A 12,511-nucleotide genomic window follows, 5' to 3' on the forward strand; every position below is an offset into this window, starting at 1 on the left:
ATGTAGCAGAAAGTACTGCAGATAATGCTGACTGGCTCAGTCAATATCCTCTGAACCCTTTTATAGTTTCCTTCTTGTACTATAGAGCTTTGAAATCAAAATAAACAAACACATAACAACAACAAAGAGTTTTTCTGATTCCTTTGCAGGGGGGTGGGATCTGTATGCAACTTGACGTCCACAAGGAAACAACACATATGAGAATTAAAGCAGAAGTCACCGGTGTAAGATCGTGAAACAAGCTGTACATGACATTAGATTTTTAGGGTAACATATAAAGGTTATATTGTCTAGTACCCAACATTGTAAGTGACAAGTGGTCAATGGGAGAAAAAGTATCTACTAAAATAGACTCAAACCAGGCAATTCCTAGTATCCAAAGTTGGTTCCCTGTTTATTCCTCACCCATGAAATTACATAACCTCTGCAATTCATTGTCATAAATCCTTTTATGCATAGAGAAAGTAGGTCCAGTTGTCTGAAACTAAGAACCCCAACAAATACTCTTTGAGAAACCTAGTATTTCTTGTTTCAATGGTCTAGCCTATGAATTTCAGTCATGTTGATACTCCCGCCATTAACAATAATGAGTTGACACTTACTTGGGTGTTTAAAAAATAATATCAAGCATTGTGATAGGTGATCTATGAACATTATGATTAAATGCTTTACATTCTGTGAAAGATTGCTCAGGAAAAGGAGAGAAAAAAATCACACCTTCTACATGAGGGGATATAAATCTTCTTAATATACCAATTCATGAATATGCTATTATTAGAAATATTCAGATTCTGATCAATATTTTAAAAGAAAACAATTAAGGGGAGCCTGGGTGGCTCAGTCAGTTAAGCATCTGACGTCAGCTCAGGTCATGATCTCACAGTTCGTGAGTTCAAGCCCTGCATAGGGCTCTGTGCTGACAGCTTAGAGCCTAGAGCCTGCTTCAGATCCTGTGTCTCCCTCTCTTTGCCCCTCCCATGCTCACACTCTGTGTCTCTGTCTTTCAAAAATAAACATTTAGGGGCGCCTGGGTGGCGCAGTCGGCTAAGCGTCCGACTTCAGCCAGGTCACGATCTCGCGGTCCGTGAGTTCGAGCCCCGCGTCAGGCTCTGGGCTGATGGCTCAGAGCCTGGAGCCTGTTTCCGATTCTGTGTCTCCCTCTCTCTCTGCCCCTCCCCCGTTCATGCTCTGTCTCTCTCTGTGCCAAAAATAAATAAAAAACGTTGAAAAAAAAATTTAAAAAAAAAACAAAAATAAACATTTAAAAAAATGATTAAAAAAATAAAAGAAAACAAAGTATACTTTCTTTCTCTCTTCTCCAACAGTTTAGTACCTCAGTCTTTTTAAAGTAGCCCAAAGAACTTAAACTTACAGTTTAACAAAAACAAATATGGCATTAAAAAAAAGATTCTTAAATGTTGTTCCTTTGTAGTTTGCCTAGAAGAGTGGTTGTACCTGTAGATTGATTTCTGCCTCATAGAAGGTTAGGCATGAGCAGTAATGTCGATCTGAGTCAATATCTGTCAGGACCACCACAAAAAATGTTGGCTGCTTCCTCTCTCTGGACAGCTGCCACCCACCAGGTTGACAAAACTAAAGGGAATAGAAAAAAATTGTCACATTTTAAAAGCATAATGAAAATTTATTATTTATAAATCTTTCTGAAATGTTACATATCACCCCATTGTAAAAAAATTCCCAGCTAATGTGATATGTTATCTCAGCCACTATATTTTTAAAAGTAGATTTATAACGTAGAACACTTTATCTAATGTACATATACATTTTATGAGGACAGCCTAGACTTTCCACAGATGCCCCTCATTCTGAGACATAGATTAGCATATGTAGGAACAAATCACATAAATGAAAAACTTTCCCACTTCAGAACAAATCATGAAATGAGTTGAAGATAAAGAGCTAAGTATCTATTGCTGGTAGGAAACAGAATTATTTCAAAATTCCTTCATCAATCTAAGAGTCTTCAATTCAATTCAATGAAAAAGATATCTTATTCATCAAGATAAGCCACATTATAGGCTATATAATATATTTACATGTATTTAAAAGAATAGAAATCATACAATGTATGCTCTTAGACCACAACAGAACTGAACTCGTAACAGAAAGATAGCTGAAAAATTCCCCCAAAATTTGAAGATTAAACAACACACTTCTAAATAACACACGGGTCAAAGACAAAATCTCAAAAGAAATTAAAAAATATTTTTACATCAATGAAAATGAAAATACATCTTATCAACATTTTTCGAGATTCAGCAAAAGCAGTGCTTAGAGGAAAATTTATAGCATTGTATGTATATATTACAAAAGAAGAAAGATCTAAAATCAATAATCTAAGCTTCTATCTTAGGAAACTATAAAAAGAAGAGCAAATTAAATTCAAAGTAAGCAGGTGAAAAGAAATAATAGAGTAGAAATCAATTAAATTGAAAACAAAATTCAATAGAGAAAATCAAGAAAACATAGCTGGTTTTTTGAAAAAAAAAATCATTAAAATCAACAACCCTCTAGCCAGCTAACTAAGAAAAAAAAAGTTACAAATTACTAACATCGGAAATTAAAGAGGCAACAGTACTACAGATCCCATGGACATTAAAAGATAATAAAGAAAGGTCTGGGGGAAGATGGCGGTGTAGGACAACGCTGGTCTCACCGTGTCCTGCTGATCACTTAGATTCCACTCATATCTGCCTAAATAACCTTGAAAACCACCAGAAGACTAGCAGAATGGATTCTCTGGAGCCAAGAGTAGACAAGAAGCCCATGGAAGAGGGCAGGAAGGGCAGAGAGGCCGTGCGTGCTACACGGACTGGCGGGAGGGAGCTGGGGCAGTGAAGGGGCAGCCCACCCAGCAAGGCAGAGCCTCCGAGTCTGGTTTGCAAAAGTGGAGCAGCCTGTGGAGTGTGTTCTGACAGCCAGAGGGACTTAACATCTGGAATGTTATAAGTCAACAGCTCTGCTCGGAGAGTGGGAGGGCTAGAAGACAATGGGAGGGAGAGGGGTTGAGACCCGGAGGACAGAGCTCAGCTTGGCAGGGAACAAAGGCACTGGCCAGCGTCATCTCCCTCACCCATCCCGCAGCCAAAATCCCAAAGGGAACCACTTCCCCTCATGGAACGTGCTTGCACGGCAAACACCCAATGCTGTGCTTCTGTGGATCCATCCCTCTGACCTCCCGCCCTGTGCCACAGGGCCCCTCCCGAAGCAGGCCACCAAAGGCAAAGCGACCTGAGTCTGCCCCTCCCACCCCTGTGCACCTTGCTGATCCACCCCGGCTAATACGCAGGTTCCCATCAAAGCAGCACCACAAGCCTGGCAGTGTGCAAGCAGCCCGGACAGGGGCCACACCACTCCACAGTGAGTCCTGCCTCTGGGAGAGGTGAAGAGAAGGTACACACCAGTATGACTGTGGCCCCAGTGGTGGGCTGGAGGCAGACATCAGGTCTGACTGTGGCTCCGCCCACCAACGGATGTTACTCTATACAGCACAGGGGAAGAGCCATGCAGTTCCACGCCATTCCAGGGACTATCCAAAATGACGAAACGGAAGAATTCTCCTCAAAAGAAACTCCAGGAAGTAGCAACAGCTAACCAACTAATCAAAAATGATTTAAGCAATATAACAGAAAATGAATTTAAAATAATAGTCATAAAATTAATCGCTGGGCTTGAAAAAAGTATAGAGGACAGCAGAGAATCTATTACTACAGAGATCAAGGGACTAAGAAACAGCCAGGAGGAGCTAAAAAATGCTATAAATGAGCTACAAAATAAAATGGAGGCGACCACTGCTAGGATTGAAGACGCAGAGGAGAGAATAGGTGAATTAGAAGATAAAATTATGGAAAAAGAAGAAGCTGAGAAAAAGAGAGATAAAAAAATCCAGGAGTATGAGGGGAGAATTAGAAAACTAAGTGATGTGATGAAATGCAATAATATATGCATAATTGGAATTCCAGGGGAGGAAGAAAGAGGGAAAGGGGTTGAAGGTGTACGAAAAGAAATCATAGCTGAGAACTTCCCTGATCTGGGGAAGGAAAAAGGCATTGAAATACAAGAGGCACAGAGAACTTCCCTCAGACGTAACTTGAATCGATCTTCTGCATGACACATCATAGCAAAACTGGCAAAATAAAAGGATAAAGAGAAAATTCTGAAAGCAGCTAGGGATAAACATGCTCTAACATATAAAGGGAGACTGATAACCCTCGTGACGGATCTCTCTACTGAAACTTGGCAGGCCAGAAAGGAATGACAGGAGATCTTCAATGTGATGAACAGAAAAAAATATGCAGCCGAGAATCCTTTATCCAGCAAGTCTGTCATTTAGAATAGAAGGAGAGATAAAGGTCATCCCAAACAAACAAAAACTGAAGGAATTCGTCACCACTAAACCAGCCCTAAAAGAGATCCTAAGGGGGATCCTGTGAGACAAAGTACCAGAGACATCGCTACAAGCATGAAACCTACAGACATCACAATGACTCTAAACCCATATCTTTCTATAATAACACTGAATGTAAATGAACTAAATGCACCAACCAAAAGACATAGGGTATCAGAATGGATAAAAAAACAAGACCCATCTATTTGCTGTCTACAAGAGACTCATTTTAGACCTGAGGACACCTTTAGATTGAAAGTGAGGGGATGGAGAACTATCTATCATGCTACTGGAAGTCAAAAGAGAGCTGGAGTAGCCATACTTATATCAGACAAACTAGACTTTAAATTAAAGGCTGTAACAAGAGATGAAGAAGGGCATTATATAATAATCACAGGGTCTTTCCATCAGGAAGAGCTAACAATTATAAAAATGTCTATGCACCAAATACAGGAGCCCCCAAATATATAAAACAATTACTCACAAACATAAGCAACCTTATTGATAAGAATGTGGTAAAGCAGGGGACTTTAATACTCCACTTACAACAATGGATAGATCATCTAGACACACGGTCAATAAAGAAACAAGGGCCCTGAATGATACATTGGATCAGATGGACTTGACAGATATATTTAGAACTCTGCATCCCAAAGCAACAGAATATACTTTCTTCTCGAGTGCACATGGAACATTCTTCAAGACAGATCACATACTGGGTCACAAAACAGCCCTTCATAAGTATACAATAATTGAGATCACACCATGCATACTCAGACCACAATGCTATGAAGCTTGAAATCAACCACAGGAAAAAGTCTGGAAAACCTCCAAAAGCAAGGAGGTTAAAGAACACCCTACTAAAGAATGAATGGGTCAACCAGGCAATTAGAGAAGAAATTTAAAAATATATGGAAACAAACGAAAATGAAAATACAACAATCCAAACGCTTTGGGATGCAGCAAAGGCAGTCCTGAGAGGAAAATACATTGCAATCCAGGCCTATCTCAAGAAACAAGAAAAATCCCAAATACAAAATCTAACAGCACACCTAAAGGAAACAGAAGCAGAACAGCAAAGACAGCCCAAACCCAGCAGAAGATGAGAAATAATAAAGATCAGAGCAGAAATAAACAATATAGAATCTAAAAAAAGTGTAGAGCAGATCACTGAAACCAAGAGTTGGTTTTTTGAAAAAAATAAACAAAATTGATAAACCTCTAGCCAGGCTTCTCAAAAAGAAAAGGGAGATGACCCAAACAGATAAAATCATGAATGAAAATGGAATTATTACAACCAATCCCTCAGAAATACAAGCAATTATCAGGGAATACTATGAAACATTATATGCCAACAAACTGGACAACCTGGAAGAAATGGACAAATTCCTAAACACCCACACACTTCCAAAACTCAAACAGGAAGAAACAGAAAACTTAAACAGACCCATAACCAGCGAAGAAATTGAATCAGTTATCAAAAATCTCCCAACAAATAAGAGTCCAGGGCCAGATGGCTTGCAGGGGAATTCTACCAGACATTTAAAGCAGAAATAATACCTATCCTTCTCAAGCTGTTCCAAAAAATAGAAAGGGAAGGAAAACTTCCAGACTCATTCTATGAAGCCAGCATTACTTTGATTCCTAAACCAGACAGAGACCCAGTATAAAAAGAGAACTACAGGCCAATACCCCTGATGAAGATGGATGCAGAAATTCTCAATAAGATACTAGCAAATCGAATTCAACAGCATATAAAAAGAATTATTCACCATGATCAAGTGGGATTCATTCCTGGGATGCAGGGCTGGTTCAACATTCACAAATCAATCAATGTGATACATCACATTAATAAAAGAAAAGATAAGAATCATATGATCCTGTCAATCGATGCAGAAAAAGCATTTGACAAAATTCAGCATCCTTTCTTAATAAAAACCCTCGAGAAAGTCGGGATAAAAGGAATATACTTAAACATCATAAAAGCCATTTATGAAAAGCCCACAGCTAACATCATCCTCAATGGGGAAAAACTGAGAGCTTTTTCCCTGAGATCAGGAAGACAACAGGGATGTCCACTCTTACCGCTGTTGTTTAGCATAGTGTTGGAAGTTCTAGCATCAGCAATCAGACAACAAAAGGCAATCAAAGGCATCAAAATTGGCACAGATGAAGTCAAGCTTTCACTTTTTCCAGATGACATGATATTATACATGGAAAATCCGATAGACTCCACCAAAAGTCTGCTAGAACTAATACATGAATTCAGCAAAATTGCAGGATACAAAATTAATGTACAGAAATCAGTTGCATTTTTATACACCAATAATGAAGCAACAGAAAGGCAAATAAAGAAACTGATCCCATTCACAATTGCACCAAGAAGCATAAAATACCTAGGAATAAACGTAACCAAAGATGTAAAAGATCTGTCTGCTGAAAACTATAGAAAACTTATGAAGGAAATTGAAGAAGATATAAAGAAATGGAAAAAGATTCCATGCTCATGGGTTGGAAGAATAAATATTGTCAAAATGTCAATACTACCCAAAGCTATCTACACATTCAATGCAATCCCAATCAAAATTGCACCAGCATTCTTCTCGAAGCTAGAACAGGCAGTCCTAAAATTCATATGGAACCACAAAAGGCCCCGAATAGCCAAAGTAATTTTGAAGAAGAAGACCAAAGCCGGAGGCATCACAATCCCACACTTTAGCCTCTACTACAAAGCTGTCATCATCAAGACAGCATGGTATTGGCATAAAAACAGACACATAGACCAATGGAATAGAATAGAAACCCCAGAACTAGACCCACAAAAATATGGCCAACTAATCTTTGACAAAGCAGGAAAGAATATCCAATGGAAAAAAGACAGTCTTTTTAACAAATGGTGCTGGGAGAACTGGACAGCAACATGCAGAAGGTTGAAACTAGACCACTTTCTCACACCATTCACAAAAATAAACTCAAAATGGATAAAGGACCTGAATGTGAGACAGGAAACCATCAAAACCCTAGAGGAGAAAGCAGGAAAAGACCTCTCTGACCTCAGCCATAGCAATTTCTTACTTGACACATCCCCAAAGGCAAGGGAATTAAAAGCAAAAATGAACTACTGGGACCTTATGAAGATAAAAATCTTCTGCACAGCAAAGGAAACAACCAACAAAACTAAAAGGCAACCAATTACTATTTTGAAATAAAATGTAAAGAAAAATGTTTTCACTTATTTGCTTATTAGTGTGTTTTTAAGTCTGTCATGCTATTCCTATGACATCTGCTTATGGAAATGAGTCTGGTAGAATTTTTCCTTTGGTAGAGAAGCTCTGAACACGATGACTGTCTCTGTCCAAATGTAAGAAACTATCCAGATCTCTTTTTTTGATGTCTCTTTAGACTCAGTCAGGGAGGCAATGGGGCAATGTAAGGAGAGGCAACATTAAAAAAAGGGGTGGGGGGAGCCTGGGTGGCTCATTCGGTTGAGACTCTGACTTCAGCTCAGGTCATGATCTTGCAGTCTGAGTTCGAGCCCCACATCAGGCTCTGCTGACAGCTTGGGGCTTGGAGCCTGGAGCCTGCTTCAATTCTGTGTCTCCCCCTTTTTCTGCCCCTCCCTGCTCACACTCTGTCTCTCTCTCTCTCTCCTCTCTGTCAGAAAAATACCTAAACATTAAAAAAAAAAAAAAAAAAGAAAAGAAAGGAGGGGCAGGTTTTGGAAGAAATTGATACAGAGGAGAAAGAAACTGTTGTAGATATGATGACAGAAACAGGTTAGATCCAAGTGGGTTAAATTCACAAGAAGTAATGTTTACTTCACTGAATTATATGGCAAGGGCTATTCTGAGCACATTGCATGTGTTAACTCATGTAGACTTCTCAAGAAAACTAGCAGGTAGGTACTAATAGTCTACCTTTTACAGATGAGGAAACTGAGGCACTGAGAGGTTAAATAAATTGCTCAAGATTACACTTATTAAGCAGAATAACAGAAGGTAATCTGGCACAGAAAGCTGCTATATTGGTGAGCTCATTTCTGTTTTTGTTCCATCTCTTGAATAATACTGCTAATCAACGTATATACTTTTTCAGATTTTTGAAAATGGACTTTAATTTTTAAAGCAGTTTTAGATTCACAGCAAAATTGAGCAGAAGGTACTAAGAATTCCTATATATTCCCTGTTCCCAAAACCAGCCTCTCACACTATCAATATCCCCCACCACTGTGGTGCATTTGTTAAATTGATGAACCTTTATTGATTGACACATCATTATCACCCAAAGTCCACAATGTACATTAGCATTCACTCTTGGCGTTATACATTCTGTAGGTTTTGACAAAAGTATAATAGCATGTATCCACCAATATAGTATTATACAGTATCATATGTATATAGTATTATATAGTATTATAGAATTATACATACATTTTCATGCAGTATTATACAGGTTCAGTGTCCTTAAAATCCTCTGTATTCTGCCTATTCATGTCTACAATGCCTTCAGTTTCAGGTAAACATTAATCTTTTTTGCTGCCTCCATAGTTTTGCATTTATCGGAATGCCATGTAGTTGGAATCATACCATATTGTAGCCCTTTTGGAAAGTGGTCTTTCACTTAGTAATACACATTTAAGGTTCCCACATGCCTTTTCAAGGTTTAATTGTTCATTTCTTTTTAGCACTAAAGAATATTCTATTGTCTTGGATATCCCACAGTTTATTTATCCATTCACCTACTGAAGGACATCTTGGTTGCTTTCAAATTTTGGCAGTTATGAATAAAGCTGCAATAAACATTCATGTGTAAGTTTTTGTGTGAACATATACTTTTAACTCCTTTGGGTAAATACCAAGGAGCACAATTGCTGGATTTTATGCTAAGAATATGCTTAGTTTTGTAAGAAAGTATCATACCATCTTCCAGAGTGGTTGTCCATTTGGCATTCCTACCAGCAATGAATGAGAGTTCTGTTGCTCTACATCCTTGTTAGCATTTGGCATTATTAGTATTTTGGATTTTAACCATTATGATAGATTGGTAGTAATATCTCATTGTTTTTTAATTTGCAATTCTTTAGTGACACAGGACGTTGAATTTCTTTTCATATGTTTTTTTTTTCCTGTGTATCTTTAGTGAGGTATCTGTTCAGATCTTTTGCCTATTTTTTGAGTTGTTCATTTTCTTATTGTTGACTTTTTAAGATTTCTTTGTATATTTTATTTTATTGTTTTGAATTATTTTATTTTTTATTTTAGAGAGGGAGAAAAAAATGTTTTTTTTAATTTTTTAAGTGTTATTTATTATTGAGAGACAGAGAAAGACAGAGCATGATCAGGGGAGGGGCAGAGACAGAGGGAGACACAGAATCTGAAGCAGGTTCCAGGCTCTGAGCTGTCAGAGCCTGATGTGGGGCTTGAACTCATGAACTGTGAAATCATGACCTGAGCCAAGGTTGGACGCTTAACCAACTGAGACACCCAGGTGCCCAGAAACTAATGTTTCTTTATTTTGAAAGAGAGAGAGAGAGAGAGAGAGAGAGAGACCTGGGGAGGAGCAGAGAGAGAGAATCCCAAGCAGGCTCCAAAATGTTAGCACAGAACCTGATGCTGGGCTTGAGATCTCACAATGGTGAGACCATGACCTAAGCTGAGACAAAGAGTTGGATGCTTAATCAACTGTGCCACCCCGGCGCTCCTCTAGTTATAATTTCTAATACATAAATGAATAGATAAAAACTACATAAATAAAACTCTTTGGGGATACTCAATAATCTGTAAGAGTATAAAGTGTGAGGCCCAAAAGTGTGAAACCTCCTATTATAGTGAAATGGGTATTAACATGTAACTAACCTTGGCTGAAGCTATTTGGATAGCAGAAAAGTATACTCCTTGGTGGAACTAGGGAGTTTTCTCAGGTTACAACAAAACTCAGAGGTGTCTTTCAAAATCTTCTTCTTTCTCATCAAACTTCTTTTCAGAATTAGGTACATCATGTTCTCTCTTTTTTTTTTAATGTTCATTTTTGAGAGAGAGAGAGAGAGCAAGCTGGGAGGGGCAGAGAGAGAGGGAGGCAGAGGATCCAAAGCAGGCTCTGCACTGACTGCAGACAGCCCGATGTGGGGCTTGAACCCATGATCTGTGAGATCATGACCTGAGCCCAAGTTGGACACTTAATCAGCTGAGCCACCCAGGTGCCCCTAGGTACATCATTTTCTAAAGTGAGTTTCACAGTCAAGAAAGAAATGTCTGAGCCTGGGTGATAAAATAATATCAGGATACTGCCTGAATTATCAATTCCATTTGCTCAACAAACAACTCTTCTGACACAAAGTGAATATGTTCTGTGAATTAATAACAAATAGAACCATTATCTTAGAGGTCTGTAATTCATTATCATTAGCTGCTCATTAGGCTTGGTAAATGACATTAAAAGCTATTCACTACAGAATGACTACATATTTTCACAAAACTTAAATGAAATTATAGGTTTCCAGTGAGGATTAAGCATAATCTCTTTATGTTATTTCTAACTCTATCAAATATACTGACTTTTCAATTCAAAGGTACTAGTCATAGAGCACAGTTCACAAATAACTTTCATAAGCAAGCAGGTCTATTACTTAAATGAACAAATATTTGCTGCTTAAAACTAGAAGCAACTCTTAACATACCCACTTTTCTCAAGTACTTTATATAAACACAGAATATAATGAAAATACTATAGAATAACCCAAAATGTCCATAGTACTATTTTGATTAATCTGATCTCTCGAAGGTGAAATATTATAGAAGGTTCTTTGGAGAAAAGTTACCCTTAACATTTCGCAAGACCTTCATCCAAATCTAAAATTTATAGCTCACTGAGACACAGTTTTCTGTGTAAACTTTAATTTAAAAACTTAACTGGTGTCCCTTTAAAACATAAAATCTGTAAGAAAATTTCTTCTTCTAACAGAAGTAATAAATATAAAACATCCAGAAGGAGCATATGAAAGCTTGGGTAGTAAGACCTCCTTAGTTGCTTAAATGGCCTCATTGTTTACATTATAAAGGGCATTCTGTTAAATTCTGATAAGAAAAAAGGTATTAATGATAAAACTTCTGGGCAATTTCAAGGATCAGTTTTCAGATTCAATAAGTACTTCTTCAAAACTAACTTAATGTGACCACAATTAAGATAGTAATGGTAAGTCATGGCAGGCCTGGTCAGATATTTTTTACTAAATTTTGCACAAAGATGCTGTCAAGATAGACACTGGTTATATCTGAGATCTCCTATTTCACATATATAATTACAGCAATAAAGGAATTATTTTATGTTATGCATTTAAAAATATGAGTAGAATAATACTTGATAGGAAATTTTGATGCTGTATTCTTGAACAAAATGAATATACAAATATTCAGAAAATAAGCAAGAGCTCACACAACTGAGTTTATAGAAATGTTTTTTCAAAGGATTTAAAATTTCAAGAATGTTAAAGGTTTTTGGAGGTTTCAATTTTCAAAGGATTTTAAATTCAAAGGAAATTTAACCTCCAGTTAAAATGTCTACTTTCTGGGGCACCTGGGTGGCTCAGTTAGTTAAACGACTTCTGCTCAGGTCATGATCTCACGGTTCATGAGATCCAGCCCCGTGTTGGGCTCTGTGCTGACAGCTCAGAGCCTGCAGCCTGCTTTGGATTCTGTGTCTCCCTCTCTCTCTGCCCCACTCCTGTTTGCACTGTCTCTCTCTGTCTCTCAAAAATGAATAAACTTTAAAAAAAAATGTCTACTTTCCAAATTCCACTGTATCATAAGATTAAGCAATAACAGAATTTGGGGTATAAGAGATGATCCTGTTATTTAATGAGAAGTATTCCTCATAGGATTTGAATTAAAATATAATAATACTAGCTGGTTCACCTACTTCAAATCTTACTAAAAGTATGCTGAGGAAGTAATAAGCAATGAGGGAGTGGACACTACAATTCTTGAACCTGAGCTCAAGTCACATTTCTGACAGGAATGTGAGAAAATGTTTAGACAGCTGGAAACAGAACAGTCACTAAAAGACAGTAAGCAAAATGATAAGCATTGAACAAACAGGATAAAATCA

The 12,511-nt window shown here is 37.7% G+C and overlaps 1 protein-coding gene across 5 annotated transcripts in view; it reads right to left on the reverse strand.

Annotated features, from left to right (window-relative positions):
- The window catches only part of SBF2 (SET binding factor 2), a 473,279-nt gene that overhangs the window by 258,941 nt on the left and 201,827 nt on the right, over positions 1–12,511 (reverse strand). For all 5 annotated transcript variants that reach the window (XM_042959198.1, XM_042959197.1, XM_042959196.1 and 2 more), the window contains exon 3: positions 1,456–1,593. In XM_042959198.1, coding sequence (XP_042815132.1) covers positions 1,456–1,593 — 138 coding nt within the window. The remainder of the gene's footprint in view (positions 1–1,455; positions 1,594–12,511) is intronic.

The sequence above is a fragment of the Panthera tigris genome, chromosome D1 (assembly GCF_018350195.1).
Source record: "Panthera tigris isolate Pti1 chromosome D1, P.tigris_Pti1_mat1.1, whole genome shotgun sequence".
Lineage (NCBI taxonomy): Eukaryota > Metazoa > Chordata > Mammalia > Carnivora > Felidae > Panthera > Panthera tigris.